Source organism: Hordeum vulgare, chromosome 1H (genome assembly GCF_904849725.1).
Source record: "Hordeum vulgare subsp. vulgare chromosome 1H, MorexV3_pseudomolecules_assembly, whole genome shotgun sequence".
In the NCBI taxonomy this organism is placed as follows: domain Eukaryota; kingdom Viridiplantae; phylum Streptophyta; class Magnoliopsida; order Poales; family Poaceae; genus Hordeum; species Hordeum vulgare.
The window spans coordinates 46014712-46038238 of record NC_058518.1 but is presented as its reverse complement, the minus strand read 5'-3'; the positions used below and the strand labels follow the sequence as shown (position 1 = coordinate 46038238).

Sequence of the window (23527 nt, the reverse complement as noted above, 5' to 3'; positions counted from 1 at the left end):
GAGAACTCGTGTGTCAGTGAACATGAGCTCAAAATGTCTGGGTACTCAAACCGTCTAGCTGAGATGGGGATTGAACTCCCGCAAGAGGCTATCACTGACAGAATCCTTCAATCACTGTCGCCAAGCTATAAAGGCTTTGTGTTGAACTACAACATGCAAGGGATGAACAAATCACCCGGCGAGTTGTTTGCGATGCTGAAAGTCGCAGAGTCTGAACTCCGTAAAGAACATCAAGTGTTGATGGTGAATAAGACCACTAGTTTCAAGAGAAACAGCAAAGGCAAGAAGGGTAAATCAAAGAAGAGCGGTAAGCCTGTTGCCAATCCAATGAAGAAACCCAAAGCTGGTCCTAAGCCTGAAACAGAGTGTTACTATTGCAAGGGTATGGGTCACTGGAAGCGCAATTGCCCCAAGTATCTGGCTGATAAGAAGGCGGCCAAAGAAAAATCAGGTATATTCGATATACATGTTATTGATGTGTACTTAACCGGCTCTCGTAGTAGTGACTGGGTATTCGATACCGGTTCTGTTGCTCATATTTGCAACTCGAAACAGGAACTGCGGAATAGACGAAGGCTGGCGAAAGATGAAGTGACGATGCGCGTAGGAAATGGTTCCAAGGTTGATGCAATCGCCGTCAGCATAGTTTCACTTCAGTTACCATCAGGATTAGTTAAGAACTTAAATCATTGTTATTTAGTGCCTGCGTTGAGCATGAACATTATATCTGGATCTTGTTTATTGCGAGACGGTTACTCTTTTAAGTCAGAGAATAATGGTTGTTCTATTTCTATGAGTAACATCTTTTATGGTCATGCACCCAATGTGAGAGAATTGTTCATATTGAATCTTGATAGCGATACACACATACATAACATTGAGACCAAAAGAGTTAGAGTTAACAATGATAGCGCCATATTTTTGTGGCACTGCCGCTTAGGTCATATTGGTGTAAAGCGCATGAAGAAACTCCATGCCGATGGACTTTTGGAGTCACTTGACTTTGATTCACTTGACACGTGCGAACCATGCCTCATGGGCAAGATGACTAAAACTCCGTTCTCCGGAACAATGGAGCGTGCAAGTGACTTGTTGGAAATCATACATACCGATGTGTGTGGTCCGATGAGCGTAGAGGCACGCGGCGGATATCGTTATTTTCTCACCTTCACTGACGATTTGAGTAGATATGGTTATGTCTACTTAATGAAGCACAAGTCTGAAACATTTGAAAAGTTCAAGCAATTTCAGAGTGAAGTTGAAAATCATCGTAACAAGAAGATCAAGTTCCTACGGTCTGATCGTGGGGGTGAATATCTGAGTTTCGAGTTTGGTGCTCACTTAAGACAATGTGGAATTGTTTCACAGTTGACACCGCCTGGAACACCACAGCGTAATGGTGTGTCCGAACGTCGTAATCGTACTTTATTAGAGATGGTGCGATCTATGATGTCTCTTACCAATTTTCCGTTATCGTTTTGGGGTTATGCATTAGAAACAGCTGCATTCACTTTAAATAGGGCACCATCAAAATCCGTTGAGACGACACCGTACGAACTGTGGTATGGCAAAAGGCCAAAGTTGTCGTTTCTTAAAGTTTGGGGATGTGATGCTTATGTCAAAAAGCTTCAGCCTGAAAAGCTGGAACCCAAAGCGGAAAAGTGCATCTTCATAGGTTACCCAAAAGAGACAGTTGGATACACCTTCTATCTCAAATCCGAGGGCAAAGTGTTTGTTGCTAAAAACGGAGCTTTTCTCGAGAAGGAGTTTCTCTCGAGAGAATTGAGTGGGAGGAAGATAGAACTTGACGAGGTTGTCGAACCTCTCATCCCTCTAGATGGTGGCGCGGGGCAAGGGGAAACCTTTGTCGTTGCGACGCCGGTTGAGGAGGAAGTTAATGATGATGATCATGAAACTCCGGTTCAAGTTTCTGTCGAACTACGCAGGTCAACGAGACCACGTGCTACTCCAGAGTGGTACGGTAATCCCGTCTTGTCAATCATGTTGTTGGACAACAACGAACCTGCAAATTATGAAGAAGCAATGGTGGGCCCAGATTCCAACAAATGGCTAGAAGCCATGAAGTCCGAGATAGGATCCATGTATGAGAACAAAGTGTGGACTTTGGAAGTACTACCCGAGGGCCGCAAGGCTATTCAGAACAAATGGATCTTTAAAAGGAAGACGGACGCTGACGGCAATGTAACCGTTTATAAAGCTCGACTTGTGGCAAAGGGTTTTTCACAAGTTCAAGGAGTTGACTACGATGAGACATTCTCACCCGTAGCGATGCTTAAGTCCGTCAGAATCATGTTAGCAATAGCTGCATTTTTCGATTATGAAATCTGGCAGATGGATGTCAAAACGGCGTTCCTTAACGGTTTCCTTAAGGAAGAGTTGTATATGATGCAACCCGAAGGTTTTGTCGATCCTAAGAATGCTAACAAGGTGTGCAAGCTCCAGTGATCCATTTATGGACTGGTGCAAGCATCTCGGAGTTGGAACAAACGCTTTGATGAGGTGATCAAAGCATTTGGGTTTATACAAGTGGTTGGAGAATCCTGTATTTACAAGAAAGTGAGTGGGAGCTCTATGGCGTTTCTAATATTATATGTGGATGACATATTGCTGATTGGAAACAACGTGGAGTTCTTGGAGAGCATAAAGGATTACTTGAATAAAAGTTTCTCTATGAAGGACCTAGGAGAAGCTGCTTACATTCTAGGCATTAAGATCTACAGGGATAGACCAAAACGCCTGATAGGACTTTCACAAAGCACATACCTTGATAAAGTTTTGAAGAGGTTCAAAATGGAACAGTCCAAGAAAGGGTTCTTGCTAGTTTTACAAGGTACGAGATTGAGTAAGACTCAGTGCCCAGCAACTGATGAAGATAGAGAGCATATGCGCTCCGTCCCCTATGCTTCAGCCATAGGTTCTATCATGTATGCAATGTTGTGCACTAGACCGGACGTTAGCCTAGCCATAAGTATGGCAGGTAGGTTCCACAGTAATCCAGGAGTGGATCACTGGACGGCGGTCAAGAATATCCTGAAGTACCTAAAAAGGACTAAGGAGATGTTTCTCGTGTATGGAGGTGACGAAGAGCTCGTCGTAAAAGGTTACGTCGATGCAAGCTTTGACACAGATCCAGACGACTCTAAGTCGCAAACCGGATACGTATTTATTCTTAATGGGGGTGCGGTAAGCTGGTGCAGTTCCAAGCAAAGCGTCGTAGCAGATTCTACATGTGAAGCGGAGTACATGGCTCCCTCGGAGGCGGCTAAGGAGGGTGTCTGGATGAAGCAGTTCATGACAGATCTTGGAGTGGTGCCAAGCGCACTGAATCCAATAACCTTGTTGTGTGACAACACGGGTGCCATTGCCTTAGCAAAGGAACCAAGGTTTCACAAGAAGTCCAGACACATCAAACGACGCTCCAACCTCATCCGCGACTACGTCGAAGGGGAGGACGTAAATATATGCAAAGTGCACACGGATCTGAATGTCGCAGACCCGCTGACTAAACCTCTTCCACGGGCAAAGCATGATCAACACCAGAACTGTATGGGTGTTAGATTTATTACAATGTAATTCGCATGATGATGTGAGGGCTAGATTATTGACTCTAGTGCAAGTGGGAGACTGTTGGAATTATGCCCTAGAGGCAATAATAAATATAGTTATTATTATAATTCCTGTATCAAGATAATCATTTATTATCCATGCTATAATTATATTCAATGAAGACTCATTTACATGTGTGGATACATAGACAAAACACTGTCCCTAGCAAGCCTCTAGTTGGCTAGCCAGTTGATCAAAGATAGTCAGTGTCTTCTGATTATGAACAAGGTGTTGTTGCTTGATAACTGGATCACGTCATTAGGAGAATCACGTGATGGACTAGACCCAAACTAATAGACGTAGCACGTTGATCGTGTCATTTTGTTGCTACTGTTTTCTGCGTGTCAAGTATTTGTTCCTATGACCATGAGATCATATAACTCACTAACACTAGAGGAATACTTTGTGTGTATCAAACGTCGCAACGTAACTGGGTGACTATAAAGATGCTCTACAGGTATCTCCGAAGGTGTTCGTTGAGTTAGTATGGATCAAGACTGGGATTTGTCACTCCGTGTGACGGAGAGGTATCTCGGGGCCCATTCGGTAATACAACATCACACACAAGCCTTGCAAGCAATGTGACTTAGTGTAAGTTGCGGGATCTTGTATTACGGAACGAGTAAAGAGACTTGTCGGCAAACGAGATTGAAATAGGTATGCGGATACTGACGATCGAATCTCGGGCAAGTAACATATCGAAGGACAAAGGGAATGACATACGGGATTATATGAATCCTTGGCACTGAGGTTCAAACGATAAGATCTTCGTAGAATATGTAGGATCCAATATGGGCATCCAGGTCCCGCTATTGGATATTGACCGAGGAGTCTCTCGGGTCATGTCTACATAGTTCTCGAACCCGCAGGGTGTGCACACTTAAGGTTCGACGTTGTTTTATGCGTATTTGAGTTATATGGTTGGTTACCGAATGTTGTTCGGAGTCTCGTATGAGATCACGGACGTCACGAGGGTTTCCGGAATGGTCCGGAAACGAAGATTGATATATAGGATGACCTCATTTGATTACCGGAAGGTTTTCGGAGATACCGGGAATGTACCGGGAATGACGAATGGGGTCCGGGAGTTCACCGGGGGGGCAACCCACCCCGGGGAATCCCATAGGCCTTGGGGGTGGCACACCAGCCCTTAGTGGGCTGGTGGGACAGCCCAAAAGAGCCCTATGCGCCATAGGAAGAAAAATCAAAGAGAAAAGAAAAAAAAGAGGAGGTGGGAAAAGGGAGAAGGACTCCACCTTCCAAACCAAGTTGGATTCGGTTTGGAAGGGGATACCTTCCTCCCTTGGCTCGGCCGAAGCCCTTAGGGGTCCTTGGACCCCAAGGCAAGGCTCCCCCTCTTCCCCCTATATATACGGAGGTTTTATGGCTGATTTGAGACGACTTTTCCACGGCAGCCCGACCACATACCTCCACGGTTTTTCCTCTAGATCGCGTTTCTGCGGAGCTCGGGCGGAGCCCTGTTGAGACAAGATCATCACCAACCTCCGGAGCGTCGTCACGCTGCCGGAGAACTCTGCTACCTCTCCGTCTCTCTTGCTGGATGAAGAAGGCCGAGATCATTGTCGAGCTGTACGTGTGCTGAACGCGGAGGTGCCGTCCGTTCGGCACTAGATCGTGGGACTGATCGCGGGACGGTTCGCGGGGCGGATCGAGGGACGTGAGGATGTTCCACTACATCAACCGCGTTCACTAACGCTTCTGTTGTACGGTCTACAAGGGTGCGTAGATCACACATCCCCTCTCGTAGATGGACATCACCATGATAGGTCTTCGTGCGCGTAGGAAAATTTTTGTTTCCCATGCGACATTCCCCAACAATCTTCATGCTCACATGTTATGCCTTGCTTCCATGCTTAGTGTTAATCAGTTTGTTGCAAGGAATGCCTCGTCTATAAAATCTAGGGGGAGTGTTATTCCTAGGTTGTGTGCTTTGGAGTCCATGGCATTCCTCGAAGTATGCACACATCTAGGGGGAGCCTGCCTCTAGTTTATAGATTTTGGGTTTGCATATGTTAATTTTATATCCTTTTGGGCAAATCATGTATTGTCATCAAGCCACCAAAAAGGGGGAGTTTGTTAGGGCATATTTCTCCCTAAGTGGTTTTGGTGATTGATGACAATGCATGTGCGGACTAATCGTGTGCATAGAGCATTTCAGATAATTCATGTCTAGGCACAACATGATTTGGTGCCCCTCGGAGTCTATCAAAGACGGTTGCTTTCTACGTTTCTTTTTAGTGGGTTTGAGTCATAGGAAAGCCGTACTATTAAGAAGGGGTCCGCTTCGGAAAGGTTAGGGTGGAATTAGCACATACACATCTGTTCTTTTGCACCACCTTTCTTTCGCTTCAATGGAGCTCCAGTTCATTTCCCCGTGTCTGTGCAAAGTGCGAGCAGTAGTACCTTAGGTGCCAGCGGTAGTACCACACGTGCAAGTGGTAGTACCGCCCTAGGATCGGTAGTAGTTTTTTTACTATCCCTCTCTAGCGGTAGTACCGTCTGGTACTACTGGGTCGGACTTTTGCTCAACCGCGACCTCGGCAGTGGTAGGCTCAGAAGTAATTTTTTACTTCCGTGGTTGGAGGATCTACCGTGCGGTAGTACCTCTCCTCGCAGCGGTGGTACCTCTCCTGGCAGCGGTAATACCGCTTTGCTCGGGCTGAGAGTGGGGTAACGGTTGGATTCTTTATCCCACTATATAAAGGGGTCTTCATCCCCAAGAAGACTACCTCTTACCTCCCAAAGCTCCATTGTTGCTCCAAAGCTCATTTTCGCTCGATCTCTCTCCCTAGCCAATCAAAGTTGTTGATTTTCTAGGGATTGGTTGAGAAGGCCCTAATCTACACTTCCACCAATAGATATTTCATTCCCCCCACTAATCCCTTGTGGATCTTGTTAGTCTTGGGTATTTGAGCACCCTAGACGGTTGAGATCACCTCGGAGCCACATTCCATTGTGGTGAAGCTCTGTGGTCTTGTTGGGAGCCTCCAAGCTTTGTGTGGAGATTGCCCCAACCTTGTTTGTAAAGGTTCGCTCGCCGCCTTCAAGGGCACCACTAGTCGAATCACAGCATCTCGCATTCTGTGAGGACGTGAGGAGAGTACGGTGGCCTTAGTGGCTTCTTGGGGAGCAATGTGCCTCCACACCGCTCCAATAGAGACGTACTTCCTGTCAAAGGGAAGGAACTTCGGTAACACATCCTCATCTCTACCGGTTCCAATTGTGGTTATCTCTTACCTTTACTTTGTCCTTTTTATAGGTGTGTTGTATTCCTCGCTTGCATTAGTTGTTGTTGTTGTCAGCATCATATAGGTTGCTCACCTAGTTGTTTATCTAGAGGACCTTTTGTTGCTAACCCTAATTTGATAAGAAGAGCTAAAATTGGTAGTTGCCTATTCACCCCCCCCCCTCTATTCAACCATATTGATCCTTTCATCGGGTTTCTAGGATGTCTCTCCCGAGAGACAGTCGAATGCCACCAGGTGGTGCACAACTTCCAAGCTAGTTCAATCGAATCTTCAATCCTGAACCAGTTGCGGCTTCCTCTTGGAACCGAGTGAGAAAGCCTCGAGCTTTTGTTTGGACATATCCTAGGCACCGGAGACACCACGAAGTATCTCTCACTCAACCAATTAGGCCTCAACCAATTCGAGGGCTACTCATGGGGTCACCTACAAGGCGTAGGGTCATGGACCTGACATCCATGACCCACGTAAGGCCACTCACGGCCGTTTGAGTCTCAATACTACAGATGCATTTGATGCATACACAAAATCCACTTGGACCCATGGGGTCACTTGGACGTCTTCGAGTTAGTCGACTATATTCCAGTACTCGAACAGACACAAGCACAAACAACGTGGTATCTTCAGCGATCGAGGAACTTAAAACCAGACATGAAGTGCAGTCAAGACCAGCATTAGCAGTAACAGTCGTAGTTAGAGATGCATTTTCTAGTAAAGCGTTTAGTTACTCTCATTTAATGCCTTTATAATGACGCTTGGTGAGTCCTGGCAAACTCTATATAAGCCACCCCTGAGCTCTATGACAAGGGTTCGACCTTCCTTGTAATCAGACACCCCCACGGAAAACACAAGCCTTCGGGCACGAGACATAGGGTCTTTACCTCCTCCAAGAGGGGCCCGAACTCCCTAAATCCGAGTGACACTTGTATCATAGCTAGGCTACTCCCCTTATTCGTACCCTTAGTATTCATTCTCAGGATCATTCCCGTGACAACTGGTGGTGCTAGGCCAAGTAAATCTATTACTGCTGCTAGGCCCAAGGCAAAGAAAAGCTTCATACCACCAAGAGCTTCAGGTACTGGAAGAGTGAGAGAACAATCTTACAAGATGTTTGAGTGATTCGATAGTTCTTGGGGCAGCACGTAAGTTGATCGTTGTTAGAGCATATTTATCCATGTGTGGTTTTGGTAATTGATGACAATCCCTATGGACTAATGGTTGCATTAAGTTATATTCTAAGGATTTGTCCATAGGCACTTCTTGAAGTCCATCTGTTGGTTTCAAGGAGTTTATACGGTGACCAAGATTGTATTCAAGGTTATATCCAAAGATTGGTCATGTGAGAGTTGAGCTTATTGCAAACATGTCTTGAAGGAGAATGTGATGTGAGCATTCATGTTTACCTTCAAGATATCATATTTATGAAGAGAGAAGATAAGATTCAAGGTTGATCAAGACTAAGTCAAAGAGTGAATCAAGTTCATCAACACAGAAAGCGTATAAGATGTAATGAGAGGGACCAATTGATCCCATGGTATGGTAAGCATTGTCCATTACACTTTGTGTACTAACCAATGGTCTACGTGAGAGTTCTATGTGGGGTTAGGTGTGTTTCCATGGGCTTGTGTCAAGAGAAAGATCCCATACATCAATATTATGGTGTGCAAGTTCAAGAGGAGCATCACGAACAGAACATTCTTGCAGCTTGTCGTCCATTGAGGTGACAATGGACTTGTCAAGATTTGTCGAAAAGTGGCTCACTCATACTGAGTATGGGGGAGCAATCAACTAGTCTTCATCGAGCCAATGAAATCAGGAAAGGTGCTCCATCTTGTGCAAGTCAAGGTCGTCATCATCTAGCTCAAGTGGATTGTGTGCAAGGTATTGGTTTTCCCTAGATAGGTTTCTCTTTTACCGTTCTCATGGTGGTAGTTGGGAGATTGGGTTATAGGATAGGTTGTCCTACAATCAAGGGCGCTCTCGAGTGTGTAGTTTGACCGTATCGTTCGTTGTGAGACCAAACCATTTGCATCCTTGCATCATCTTTCGTGGTTCTTGTTTGGTGTTTCTCTTTTTGATTTTTAGAGCTTATGGTCATCTTTATGACAAGCTCGATTTCATCGAAAACGGAGTCCATATGCATGTTTCATGATGTTTTCATGTTGGAGTTTTTGCCGGTTTTTCATTCATAGAGGTATCACATCTCTATAACATGGTGAGGTTGTCGGGGCTGTTTCTGGCTGCAAACTGTATGAGAGAGAGAGAGACGGGATCATGTGAGGGAGGTGAGGGAGGACCAAAGGAAAACAAACGGGGCAGGGGGCCTATACCTCGAGATCACCGATGGACTAAACTGGCGAAGTACCAGTTCAATCCGAGCGTTGGAGCTTAGGGGGGCTCGAGTGGGTGGTTCGGGACTTCTATTGGGAGTGGGAGAGAGCGGGGGGTGCTAAGGAGAGCTCGGGGAGGCTTAAGTAGCGGGGTCATGGTGCACCGTGAGCTCTGCTCACGGGTGCCTTCGGGAACGAATGTGGTGGCCGTTGGGAGAGACCGGCTTGGGTTTTGCTTGCTCATGGGAGTCATCTCGATCGTGGGGAAGAGAGAGGGGAGGCACATCACGGGTCTGGCGCTCGTTGTTGGATAGCTCTTGCCGTGCTAAATCTAACAAGCTTGAGTTTGCTCAATTCAAAGCTTATTTGCAGAAGTTATGGTAGTTCTTGTCTTACCTGTTTTCTTGATATGGCTCTACTACTTGTCCGAGCGGTTGCACCGCTTGGTCGGTACGTCCGATGCAACTACCACCCCAAGGGGTTACTCCATGGGGTTGCTGCTTTCAGGTTCATGTCAGCGGTTGTATCACTGCCTCCGAGCGGTTGTACCACCCAACTAGGCTCTGTCGTGGTGCGGTTCTTGGGTGATGGTCGCCTGGTTGTTCCAGTCAACTCGTTTCGAGTGGTACTACCGGTCTCCGTAGCGGTTGTACCCCTTGGGACTTAGCCACCACCCATGCTTGGTCCTAGCGGTTGCACCGGTGCAACTATTGTCTCGACTATTGCTCGGGGTGACTCTTCTCTGTTTTAAAACGGCTGTTGAGCGGTGTTGGAGAGGTTGTTCCAGCTACTCGTTTCAACCGGTACTACCGCCCGCGTCACTGGTTGTACCGCTCGATAGGGTTTCTCCAGGGTACACGTGTTTTCCGGTTGTACCAGTACGTATAGCGGTTGTACCGCTCCTGTGTTATTGTGCACATAATGGGCAGATTCGTGGGGACCTATAAAAGGGAGTCTTCTTTCCCGTTGGTCCCTATCTTTTTAAGCTCATGTTCTTCCCCCAATTTTTACCTACCTCGAGCTTGCTAACTCTCAATCATGCAACTGATTCTTGCTAGTTATTAAGGGAAAAGAGAGGAGATCTAGATATATGTTTCCACCAATCACTTTCTCCTTTGCGTGAGGGGAACCCCTTGGATCTAGATATTGGAGTTCTTTGTGAGCTCCTTGTTCTTCCTCTCATATTCCTCCATAGCTTTTGTTGCTGTGTAGGAATTTGAGTGCGAAGGACTTGACCACTTTGTGTGTTCTTACCATTGCATTAGTTGCATTGATTTGAGTTCTTCACGGTGAAACGTGGAAGTGAAGTTTGAGAAGCTTATTACTCTTGGGTGCTTGGTACCCTAGAGCTTTTTCTTCTTGGGTGCTTTGGCGTCCTAGAAGCTTGGTGGTGCCTCAGAGCTCAATCATCATGATGTAAAGCTCTGCGCAAGCATCGGGGTCTCCAATTAGGTTGTGGAGATCGCCCCGAGCAATCTGTACGTGTACCGGTGACTGACCCAAGGGTTGCCAAAGTGACGGGTTCGATGACAGCCCCCAAGGGTTGCCATTTGTACGGGTTCGGTGATCTCCATCAAGGGTCCCTTAGTGGAATCACAACATCTTGCATTCTGCGAGGGTGTGAGGAGATTACGGTGGCCCTAGTGGATTTTGGGGAGCAATCTGCCTCCACACCGCTCCAAACGGAGATTAGCACGAACAAGGGTGTGAACTCCGGGATACATCGTCGTCTCTGTGTGCCTCGGTTATCTCTTACCCGAGCCCTTTACTTGTGCACTTTACTTTGTGATAGCCATATTGTTTCTTATTATATATCTCGCTATCACTTAGTTGTTTATCTTCCTTAGCATAAGTTGTTGATGCACATAGGTGCGCCTAGTTGTTTTAGGTTTGTCCTTGAGTAATTAAACGTTAGTTTTATCCGCATTTGTTCAAGTCTAAACCATAATTATTTTAAAGCGCCTGTTCACCCCCCCCCCCCCTCTAGGCGACATTCACGTCCTTTCAATGGTGTTGATGTCGAAGCCAGTTGTGAGTTTGTGATGTTGAAACCTTGTTAATTTTGCCTATTATGGATAGTTTGTGATGGCACAATGTAAGTTAACTAAATATGGTTACGATGAAGACTTTGATGCATGGGGTTGTGATGTATACTATGATATCTTATTATGATGATGATCTTGTTGATGCTATTCTTGTTTTGTTGGAGTTGTTATTGCTATGATGATGTTATTCTTATTATGATGATGCTCTTCTTGTTATGATGCTGATCATAGTTGTTGTGATGACGCTCTTCTTGTTATGATGTTGGTCATAGTTGTTGTGATGATGCTCTTCTTGTTATGATGTTGATCATAGTTATTGTGATGATGCTCTTCTTGTTATGATAGTTGGTCATTTAGGGTGCCTCGGCGTTGACCAAACCCTAAATGCAACAACATGATCATTTAGGGTGCCTCGGCGTCGACCAAATCCTAAATGCAACCACATGGTCATTTAGGGTGTCTCGGCCTCGACCAAACCCTAAATGCAACAAGATGGACATTTAGGGTGCCTAGGCATCATCCAGGCCCTAAATGCAACAACATGGTCATTTAGGATGCCTCGTCGTCGACCAAACCCTAAATGCAACAACATGGTCATTTAGGGTGCAATAATCACAAAGCAATAATTTCATCACACACAATTCATCCCAGTTTCATCACTAACAATTGACCTTAATTAAAGGATCCACCAAACGACATACAAGCCATGGTTCAATGCTACAAAAGTAACTTGTTTGCGAGATTCAAAGATAACACATTGCAAGCCATAGTTCAAAGCTTGTAACTAAAGACAAGGACCCACATGGTAAGATCACATCACAATTTATTCTTCATCACAAATACCCTTGGTCTCCTTCAACTTTCTCTTGTTATTTTCACCTCCTTTCTTCAGGTCAACAATGCAGCACTCCAGAGTATTCTTCTCAATGCTCAACTTCTCCTTGTCTTTCATCAGCTCAGCAATGCAACCATCCAACTTCTCCTTCTCTTTCTTCAGATCAGCAAAGCAAAACTTCAAAGTCATGTTGTGAGAGCTCATCTTTTCCTTCTCTTTAAGATGATTTAATTTAAAATTCCTAATGACATTGCCTTGAGCAACATGAATGAACTTCAATTGGTTAATAACAACCTTCAATTTAGTGATTCAGTATCCTTTGCAACAAGTTGTTCATTCATATTTCCCATGTTGTTGTCCACACTGATTGTAATGTTCTCAACATCCTTCTAGTGATTTTCCTATGGAAGGTTATCCTAGAAATGAAGGAGGTTGTTCACATATTCCACAAGCTTCTAATAAGACTCCTGCAACTTGTTTTTCACTTCTGTGAGATTGTGGACAGTAGATGAATGTTTCATGCATGCAATCCTATTATCATGCTTGCTATCCTCATACATAAGCCACACTTTGTGTAGAGCATTCTATAGATGCTCTGGCCACTAATCATCAACCCACTGCAGTAATCCGCGGTTATTAACTCCCTGAAATACAAAAAAACGGTTCAAGGATCCAGTCATAAGTTAGAGAGATAGTTAAGTTACAGGTTCAGTTAAGTAAAAGATTTCATTAACTTACAAATTCAGCTAAGTTACACAGTCATTTAAGTTAAAGATTCACCTAAATATTAATTTAAAGATGTAGTGTACCTAAGAAGTGAACAGAAAATATGAAAATAAACAGTGACTATAAGCAACCAATAGTTAACCCTAGAACAGTTTTACAATGCTGCACATGAGAGCTACGACTCATACATTCCAACTAATTTGCAAACTTACTTCAGTGGCACAAGAAATGAACCTCCTCCCAATACTTATCCCCTCAAATGCTACACATTTCTTCCCTTGATTCCCATGCTCGCACATCACATTGAAATCCTCAGCAACACCATCGAAGTACGGGTCATCTATTGTAGTTGGGATCTGGAAAACCCAAAAAAAATTGTTCAAATCGAGTCAAAGCCATGCAAACCCTAAATCCAAAATTCCCAAATGGAAACCATAAATCGATAAAGAGTCCAACGCACTCACCTTGATAGGGGAATCAGAGGACAAGATGTGTTGCGGGGCGGAGGACTCACTACTCTCGCCGTCACTCCATGACACCATGGCGGGCGGCGGAGAGCGAACAGGAGAGGAGTAGGAGGGAGCTTGCGAGTGCAAGAGAGAAAAGAGGGCGAGCGAGAAAGAGTGGTTGACGCGGTCAATCCGTCCGACTCAAGCCGACCGCGTTGTTTTGAACAAACGGTACTGTCCGCACGGCCGTTAGGACACGTCACCTATTTTGGACCCGAGCTAACAGAAACACAATCAAATGCTGCAAATCAATCTATCGATGCTACTTGCAAAAAGTTTACTGAAACCGTGGTGCTTGTTGCAAATAATTAGAGATCTCGTAGTTTTACGCAAACGAAGCCCCAAACGTGGTAGTTTCTTGCAATTCACTCAAATATAGTATGTAAGAACAGTGCATGTTATCCTCGATGTATTGTCCATAGCTCTGCATACGCATGAGTACAAGTGTACAACAACACAGACCTGGTTGCTGAAAATTAGTTTCAAAAGGTTTATTTGTACTCAACTAACCTAGTGATATGCCCTTGGTTCATTTGCTCAAATGGTTTTGCCTTCTTGCTCTGCATAACATCTATGTTAGTCTGAATTTGTTTTTCATGGTTAATTGCTCGTTGTCAATGGTTACACTATTTTCGATATTTTGTGTACCTTTGGAATCATTATTTGTATTCTTGCTCTTTGTAAACTTGAAGTCAGTCTCGTTATAGACCTTCTTTGGACCTACTACTCTGCTTTCAGTAATAGCTCAGCGTGGCTTCTTTGGACCCACTACTCTGCAGCGTCATCTAGAGTCAAATTGATGTGCTTACATAATAGTATGAGCCATTGATGTATGAAATACCTGTATTTTACTATCACATGGCTTTAGAGCATCTCCAACAAACACGCGTAGTCGTGATGCGTAAAATTTTTTTACAGCAAGCACAGTTATCGTTTTTATGCGCGAGTAGTCGGTTGCTTCATTGGACGCTCTAAATTTTTAACGCGCCTGCGTGCCACTTCAGCACGCGATGTAAAATCGAGCGTTTTATGCCACCGGTGCAGAAACAACACATACAAGATGATCGGCAAAGTTCGCACAAACAAGATTAAAACCACAAACAAGTTCATGATAAACAAGTTCACACAAACGATAGAAGAGCCGGCGGCTAACTACTCCTCGTCGTCCTCCTCCGACTCCCACGTCGTAACGAATGTGTCATTCCACCGCTCATCGTCTTCGTCCCAGGTCGACCCTTCTTTGAGCTCGATGTTGAAGAGTGTGGCCTCCTTCCGCGTACGCCTGTCCTCGCGATAGCCGGCTCACTTCGCCGTCCTCTCGGCACTCTGCGCATAGAATTCACGCTCGTTAACGACGTCCTCCGAGAAGTGTTGGCGCCACACCACCATGGCCCCCTCGTTCATCTCAGCGATGCTGGGGCCGCGCTCCCGCCTCATGTTCTGGCGACGGTCCTCGTTGGTGATAACTCGCGGGGGAGGCGCGAGCTCCTGCGCCCGCTCCCGCGTCGCCACCTCGGGGAAGTTCACCTTCCTATGAGGACGTCGGAGGCGCCACGCCGCCGCGTCGTACACGCGGGCGGCCTGTTCGGCGGTGTCGAACGTGTCGAGGGTGAGGCGCGTCTCACCGGAGCGGATCTCGACGTAGAAAACGTCGGAGGGGCGTGTGCGGACACCACGGTAGCCCGAACTTTTCCGACGACGTGGTGGCATGGTGGCGTGGCAGCGGTGAGGCGATAAAGAAGAAGCATGGTGAGGAAGAGCAGCGGAGAGGGCGTGTGGCGAGGCAGAGCGATGGAGTGACGTTGGATTTTATAGCACGTGTGAGTCGTCACGCGCCAAAACTGCCGCACGCCCGGTATTTTTTTCTTTTTGCGCGTCACTTTTTCCACGTCCGCTAAAAGCCCCGTTTTTCGCATGCTTTTTTATTTGACGCGTGTATTGGTGATGCTCTTACTTACTGATAAACAACATTACATCATTTCAGATTTCCCATCCGCTAGTAACCAAAATGAATTATACTAAATAGGAAGCAAATCAAAGGCGAACCAATGCAGGTTTGAACTTACTAAAGTGTGGAGCCTTTCACTTGAAGAAAGGGAACACATGGAACCGGCGGTAGAGCTCACGGAGTTGTCGATTGCCAATTTGGAGGCCGGCGAGGTCCACCATGTCTCCGCTCTCGAGGTCGACCCGGTTGAGGCGACGGTGCTTCTCCACCATGACGAACTCGCCGCACGCGCCGGCGTAGTCCACCGCAGCCCCGTGGGCGTGCTGCAACGTCGTGTCGGTGTGATGCATCCACTTGTTCCACACCACCGTCTCGTCGATGCGCACCCAGGGCGGCGGGGCCGTTGGCACGGGGTCGTCGTCTTCCATCACCCACGCGCCAAGCACGCCCTCCATGTCATCCCACGGATGCTTGCTATTCCGTGCGCGGATGTCAAACGCGCATAGCCGGAGCCGGCCACCGACGGACCCCAGCGACCGCCCCGCCCTACCCTTGGACCAGTCCGGGTCCGGCGGCTCGCGCACCACCGAGGCGCGTCCGCGAGAGATGTCGTAGCGGAGGATGTGGCCTCCGCTCAAGCTCAGCCAGTAGAAAGACGCGCCGGCGTGAATGCCGGGGGACACGGCGCCGGGGGACATGGTGACAGCCACAGCCGCGCTCGTGATGAGCTCCCTTGTTTCCCACTTGCCGGTTGCGGACCTGAAGGTCTCCACGAGCATGCATTCGTGCCCGCGCCAGGCGAGGACAACGACGGTGAAGGCAAGCGGCCCGGCGGCGTTCGCGTCGTCGTAGTGGAAGCCGGGTCTGGTGACAAAGGCCAGCGCGGCGGTGGACGGCGGGAGCGAGAGCCAGCGGTTTGCGGCCGGGTCGCACACGTAGTAGCGAACCCCGTCGCGTCCCAGCAGCATCCGGCCGTGGGACGCCACGATGGCGACGCCGAGCATGGGGACGGTGCGCTCGAAGAAGACGACGTAGTCTTCCACTCCCTCTTCTCCCGACGGCAGCGCCGGCGCATCGTCCACGGCCGGGGCTTCTTCAGTCATCTCGATGGCAGGAGCAGGATCGTCCGCGCCGGCGGAGTAGAGAAGTCGGAAGACCGCATCGTCGTTGGCCGTGTCGAGGAGGCAGGGCTGCGGGGCGCGGTCCTTGGCCGTGTGCTCGAAGGCGACGAGGGTCAGGTGGGTGAAGCGGTGGCAGTCGTCGCGGCGCGGCTGGACGACGAGCGCATACGGGCGGGCGCTCGGGAGCGGCAGCGGCCGCGGGAGGAGATGGCGGCTGAGGAACATGGGCTGGGAGAGCACGGCGTGCCACCTCCGGCAGACGGCGGCGAGGCGGTAGGCGTCCTTGGTGGGCAGCCGGTACAGGATCTCAGAGACGATGCCGCCGTCCAGGTGCGGAGCGGCACCTCGTCGCCGCCGCAATTTCGGCGTGATCCCGTTCATCATCTGCAAGAGGGAAGATTGATTTGGTTGGCTTTTCTTATGGCGCAACGTGCGTGCGTACTCTGTGTACACGAGCGATATGCGCTATGCAGTTGCCCTAGCTCATTCTCACCAGTCACCTCTTGCAATCCCCGTAGAGATGAGTAGAAAAGAGTAGGTTTATTTGTGTTTTTTTTTGTAGATTTGGTATTTTCAAATGATTTAACTTTTGAACTATGGGGTGGAATTCAAGTCAAGTCAGGTCGGCTCGGCTCGACTCGTTATAGCTCGTTAAGATAATGATTTAGCTCGGCTAACAAGCTCATGTTCAAATTTGGCTTATGTATGCACTAAACACATATGTTGTTGGCCTAGTTGGCTTGTTTGCCCATGGCGAGTGCCGCGGAGCAGCGTAAGGAGGCGCCTGCTCGACTAGGAGCTCGAGAGGAACACGGGAGGCAACTTCTCTTCAAGGATCCACATCCAGATCTTGCAACAAACCAGTTATTGCAATGGGGAAGATTGCAACAACTGCTGGCAAAACCTAAACTATGTGATAGGTTACTTGCGAGCCATCCTGATCTGATCACACATCGTTATTACTCAGGTGATGCCAAACCTTTTCCATTTCTTTTGGCCAACTTCATAAAAAAAAAGTTGTTGATCTCTGCGTCATCAAATACATATAACACGAAAATATATGTTAAGAAAATATCTTATTCCTAATTTGGTGGTGTAAATGTTATATCTTTTATACAAACTTGGTCAAAGTTGAAGAAGTTTGACTTAAGACAAACCTAGAACTTCAAGTATTTTCAAACAAAGGGAATGTAATGTAATACTTCCTCCGTTCGGAATTACTTATCACATAAATGAACAAAAATGCATGTATCTAAAACTAAAGTACATCTAGAAACATCTATTTCTATCCATTTCTATGACAAGTATTTTTGGACGGAGCGAGTACTATCTCCAAAAATACTTGTTTCAAGATGTATTTCCATCCGTTTGAGCGACAAATGCTCGATACATGAACTACAAGTATTTTCGGACGGTTGGAGTAGTAGCGTTTTGGCATTGTGGCTCCTCCATGGGCTTGCACGGGCTCTCTTTCGTCATGAAACAAAGTGCATTCTTCAGAATCACATGAAAAAAAAATGCCATAATATATGAGCTGCTTCATCTTCCGAAAATTACAGCGTGGCACAGATCGGCCTTTGTTTCTTACAACATATACAACTCTGTGCTGAGTAGTCTCTCAGAGACACGAGCATATAAATGATCAGGAAACCAGATCCCCGGTTCTCTCAAGTTACAGATCACCATCAGCATATTCTCTTATCATTTGAGGGTTTCAGGAAAACATCCTTGAAATCCAACTTTGCGTATACACCAGGCGGCAACAAAAATGGCTACATTAAGCCTGCTGCTGGATCATTGTATAGGTGGGTCAACACCCGACCGGTCATGTGGACACCCTGACATCTGCGAGGCTGCCGCCGTTTCTTCTGCGTGAACAATAAGACCTGCTCTAGGTCTCTGTCTGACATAATTTCATGCGAGCGTTCTCAACCATCTGAGGACACCGAGAAGGCCCGTGTCTAGAATAGGAGACCTTTGTTCAAGATCTGCGAAAAGAGCAAACCAGCCAAAAATATCACATCGTTCCACAATGGTCGATCTCTACTTCCTGACACCCATAATCATACATGCTAGAAACCCTTCTTTTGATAAAATAACATCTGCTAAGAGATAGTGGGAACTGGGCTTGGTATTTACCTATGTCTGCTGCGACACGATGAGCACACATAACCCCTGAAAACGCCACAGCAATCACTCCTTGCCCAGGAAAACAGCTGTCTCCCACGCAGTAAAGTCCATCTATTGACTGTAAATCAGATAATATAACTTCAGTTCTAGTAATCTTGCGTCACTTAGAGCTTTAGGTTAACCAAAAAACTTGATCTTCAAATCTGTATCAACTATTTAAGTAACTTACAGTGGTATTGAAAGGCATTGCCAACAAACCCTTGGGTTTACCCCGTGGCATGGGTCCATATGTACCGTCATTTCGGGCAAGAAATCTGCGGTGAGTTTTTGGAGATCCTACCTGGCAAAACCAAATGTTAAATGAATGTTGTGTTACAAAATATACTGGTACCAGAAACCAAAATAAGACCACTAAAGTTCACAGCACAGCCTTAAAGGAATGTGCAGCTACCTAATGAAAGCAAAATAAGACCGCTAAAGTTCTACCGAGTTGACTGGTTGGTGATGCATGGTTGCCTATTATGCGCAATATAGTTTGCTGACAAGGTACACAAAGAATCTGCTGAATACTCAAAACTTAACTGTGTTTTGGCTCATAGAAAAGATTCTAATACCTGAGTATTTGCTACTCGATGTGGTTTATATCATTTGAAAGAAGTAAAGGACTTGTTGCTTTCTATGTAGGGATGCAAGTGGACTGACCACGACCCATTTTGTTTAATTGATGATTTACTTATAGTCCTATATATCACTGGAAGTTTCTTTTGCGAAGATATTCTTTGGTAGTTCACTTTATGCAAATGAGCAAATCACTTTATGAACCGTCAGCTGGCTAAAACAGCCCAAAATTGCATCCCTGTCGGTGTACTTATTGACCACTATTCACTAGAGCTCATTATAGAGACTGAGGTAATGGCGCTAACCTAGAAATATAGCCGTTTACTGTGTAGACTGGCCGGTGCTGAGAGTACAATCAAGAAAATATGACAAGTACACCAGATGGGATGTTCCAATGAGCTTTTCCAATAATCATACTAAGTACTACATCATCAATAGCTAATCATGTTTGCGCTCTAACTACTACAGGCTTACTCATGCTCCCTTGTCAATTTGAGAACTGCTAGCTAGCCCTTTCAAGTTCAAACATGTAGTCCAAATGAAATGATTGAAAATACTTATAGAACCCTGTGTTCCCAACATTGGTCTGTAAGAAGATACCTCCTTGAGGACTATTGAGTCTTGAAGACCAGGAAACAACTTATTTTCAAGTCTTTGTATGATCTCATTTGCCACAAGCTCCTTTTTCTGCTCATAATCCTTCCTAGATAGACCCTGCCGAAGATTAAAGCAAAGTAGTATTATGGGCATCAGTCAATACTTATGTTCATACAAAAAGGCTTCGTTTGTCATATTTTTTTACATAATCTACATTTCAGCTAGAGCACTGACATACCTCCCAATCTTCTATACCTGCAGTTGTAAATATATGAAGAATGTGATGCCCTTCAGGAGCCAAGGATGGATCAAGAACTGTAGGGATACTTAAAAATATGCTTCCATAAGGCTTTTCCAAGTTTGACCAGTCATCCTGCCAGTTGCACTCACAATTAAACTCATTACAGATTAAAAATGTTCATATCGAATTCACCACTAATGTGACAATGACTCTAACCCTCAATGATGACATACCCAGTAGCATACAACCTAGTGCATACCTCCAGTACAAAATGGTGGCAATCAGTACCAGCAGGTAAAACTGAAGCTTTGACACCCAGATGAATGGATAGAAAAGATGGCGCTTTAACATAATTCTTCTGAAAGTTTTTCTCCTCTTCTGGAAGCTCTTCAGCCTTCACGAGTTTTCCTGTAAGTTCACGTATTTGTTAACTCCTAAAGGAGGAAACTGAGTACATACTAAGTATGATCAAAAAACTGTTCACACTGCCAGAGTAATAACAGCAAATTACCAACTCAAGAAATACACTTTTGGATGGTTGCAAAACATGAGGAACAAAATTACAGCAAAATTGCAGAAGATGAAGAACATTGTAACAAATGAAAGTGAAATAAATACTGTTTCTAGCTTGACCATGAAAGAATATGCGCAGAATTACCAAATGTGTCCCATCTCGTGGCATTTGATATTACTGTTCTAGCAAATAACTCCTTCCCATTTGACAACCTCACTCCAACCTATAGTGATGAAATGTTCAGCTCACAAACCAAAACTAAACTCCAGACATTTGAAATACGTAAGAAGAACTCACAGCTTTCCCATTTTCAAGAATAACATTGGTCACATTCGCCTTGTAGCGTATGGCACTGCCCTTTTCAACAAGGCCATTTGCCAAAGACACCGCAATACCACCAACACCACCAACTGGATAATTAATTCCTCCGAAGTGCCTATCGCACAATACCTGTCATGTTGACTTAGATAATTGGAAGTTGAATGATTTTCAAACAAAGGTCTGACAGATTAACATCGAACTTACCATGCTCGCATTGATCATGGGTGTTTTCAAGGCATTGACTGTGCTCACTATAAAACACTACAAAAAACATAAATTGCTGTGAATCTCCAGATAAGCATAAGTTGAACAAAAAATGTATGTGTGGAAGCAAAATTGAACAAGTGAGTAAACTCACAAATATCTCACACCTCAGCATCTATGAAGGATAGCAACTGCTGATCTTTTATGAACTTGCGAGCAATATCCCCAGCATTCTGTGGCAAATAGTATGCTGCATCAAAGAATAATATATTTTATTATATCAAACAATCTGATTTTATAGTATCTCATAGGAATTTATTTTTCTATTGCTTTTGAGATTACAATTACTTCAACTTCAGTTAACTAATTGTTATAAATGATTTCACTGTACAGAAAATAAGGGCAAAACTCATTGAGGAATATATGGATGCAGTTTTAATACCGAGAGTCAAGCACTCCAAAGGCTTCTTAAAAAATTGCCCGAATAGGTATAGAGGTTCTTCCAAGGATTTTAGTTCCAAAGAATTTAATGAATTGAAGATCTGTTCATATGAGACATAGATGTAAGTTGTGAAGGTTGCATAAAACAATAGCAACACAAAGGTAACAAATACAGGTAGATAAAATAAAGGCGATACCTTCCAACATGTGCCATAGAATTTTAGGATTCCTTCTTTTTCATGAGGGAATTTTCTAACCAGCTCTTCGATGAAGTCATCATACTCCCTATGCACAAGAACGGAGAGAGCACCAGGTAGATGGAAATGAACCGTGGAAGGGTCTGGTATGACTTCCATCTTACATCCAACTGCTTCTAGTGCTTGCGTTATCAAATTTAAGTTTCCCTGAATGACAAAACATGTCATACTTCTTACCTAATATACCCACACACACAAAATACTCTGTACAAAATATCTTATAAAAATGCCATGAATGGTTGCACGAAATTTGACTGCAATATAAATATTTCCTAACAAGAAACATGTGAAAGGTACAAATCCACAGCCACTAGCCCGACGTTGTAAGACAAGGTGTGAGCATTTTGATGAGAGGCACACAAGTACAGCACTGACCAACGGTATACTATAGCATGGAACATGCTGTGCACACCCTGAGCATCCAGGCATTGGCACTTGATCATGCTCATTGTCAATAAGCTGCACAGTGGTCACCTGACCCCTCTGATGCTGTATGTAACATGGCCTTAAGCCCTCAACCTCGAAATCAGGTTTGTCTCTTTAAGCAAAACAGCCACGATGCAAACTATACTAATCATGGCATCTTCAGGCACTGGATGCCCGCAAAAGCTAATTTTAACAATCAAGCAAATCACAACTAACCCTTCTCAGTTCACAGTTCATACTTCATACCCAGCCTACCCTTACCACAGCAGAGCAAAAATTCGCAGTACACCGCTTTACCCCTCGAACATTTCTCTTGGTGATCACTAGGCACAGCCGCACAGCACAGTGAAGCGCACACGAAATCAACAAAATTCACGGGTCGGAGACAGAAACATAACCGCGAAGCTACCTAAGTCGCACTCATAACAAATTTTGTGTTGAAAATGGACCGAATCAAACAGTTCAGTAATCGGCGTAAATGATACCTTGTCGGAGAAGCCGAACATGACGGAGGAGCCGACGTCGAAGGTGAAGCCGTCGCGGCGGTAGTACCCGGAGCTGCCCCCGGGGATGATGTACTTCTCGAGGACCAGCACGCGGGCCCCCTTCGCGGCCAGCTGCGTGGCCGCCACCAGGCCCCCGATCCCCGACCCGACCACTATCGCGTCGTATCGCTCCCCGTCGCCCCCCTCTCCCTCTCCCAGGGACTTCTCAACCACCGCCGCCGCCTGCCTCTCCGACACCACCGCCAGTCTCCCCCTGCCGCCTCCGCGGGCCTCTCCGCCGACGAGAGGTCGGAGGCGGGAAGGGCAGTGCCCGACGGGGGGCGCCGGGAGGCGCGGGGAGCGGTGGTGGAGGCACCGCGCCGTGGGGGGCGAGAGGAGGGGCGGCATGGCGGCGGAGCGTGGGGGCGGAGGGGAAAACGGCCGGCTGGGTCCCGTAGTTTTGTGTGGGTATTTGTTTCCTTGCCGGCTTGGGGGGTCGGGGAATCTGGCGGGGAGGGAGAAGGGTGGATTCCGCGGCGGGAAGGGGACGAAGAAAGCGTGGAGGGATGAGGATGAGGAGGCAGGCCCGGGCGGCCGCCGACGGTGGGCCAGGGTAGTGACAGCCACCTTGCTTTCCCAAGTGCTACCATGATACTAGATACTTACTCCCTCCGTTTCAGTTTATAAGTCCGGCACATGTATCTAGGTCGTCAATTTGATCAACTTAATGAGGGAAATATATTACAAAAAAATATCATTAGAAACTTTAGATGTTCTATTTTCTAATGATATAATTTTTATGTTAATCAATATATTTTATATAAGTCAAATTGACGATCTAGGTATAAGTGCATGCCTTATAAACTGTGACAAAGGGAGTACGAGT

The 23527-nt window shown here is 45.9% G+C and overlaps 2 protein-coding genes and 1 pseudogene across 2 annotated transcripts; all 3 read right to left on the bottom strand.

The window, feature by feature from the left end:
• Positions 1–12091: 12091 nt before the first annotated feature.
• Positions 12092–13371, bottom strand: LOC123414181 (annotated as a pseudogene).
• A 1269-nt stretch (positions 13372–14640) lies between these two features.
• On the bottom strand, positions 14641–15048 carry LOC123414020 (ethylene-responsive transcription factor 3-like). Its single transcript, XM_045106635.1, has one exon. It carries the CDS (start codon positions 15046–15048, stop codon positions 14641–14643), a length of 408 nt encoding a protein of 135 aa, XP_044962570.1.
• A 2877-nt stretch (positions 15049–17925) lies between these two features.
• Positions 17926–23172, bottom strand: LOC123413860 (prolycopene isomerase, chloroplastic). The gene is made up of 13 exons (XM_045106625.1): positions 22642–23172; positions 21671–21877; positions 21475–21574; positions 21200–21282; positions 21033–21089; positions 20805–20957; positions 20652–20730; positions 20253–20401; positions 19991–20125; positions 19756–19869; positions 18767–18877; positions 18547–18655; positions 17926–18395 (listed from the first exon to the last, which is right to left on the bottom strand). Exons 1-13 carry the CDS (start codon positions 23047–23049, stop codon positions 18322–18324), a joined length of 1779 nt encoding a protein of 592 aa, XP_044962560.1. The 5' UTR covers positions 23050–23172; the 3' UTR covers positions 17926–18321.
• Between the last annotated feature and the right edge of the window lie 355 nt (positions 23173–23527).

Excerpts from the sequence above, each read along its gene's own strand:
- LOC123414020 (XM_045106635.1), bottom strand. The coding sequence starts at position 15,048 with ATGCCACCACGTCGTCGGAAAAGTTCGGGCTACCGTGGTGTCCGCACA.
- LOC123413860 (XM_045106625.1), bottom strand. The coding sequence starts at position 23,049 with ATGCCGCCCCTCCTCTCGCCCCCCACGGCGCGGTGCCTCCACCACCGC. Across the intron at positions 20,126-20,252 it reads GCCACCATTTTGTACTGGAG|GATGACTGGTCAAACTTGGA; the intron begins GTATGCACTAGG and ends TGCAACTGGCAG. Across the intron at positions 18,656-18,766 it reads CAATGCCTTTCAATACCACT|TCAATAGATGGACTTTACTG; the intron begins GTAAGTTACTTA and ends TCTGATTTACAG.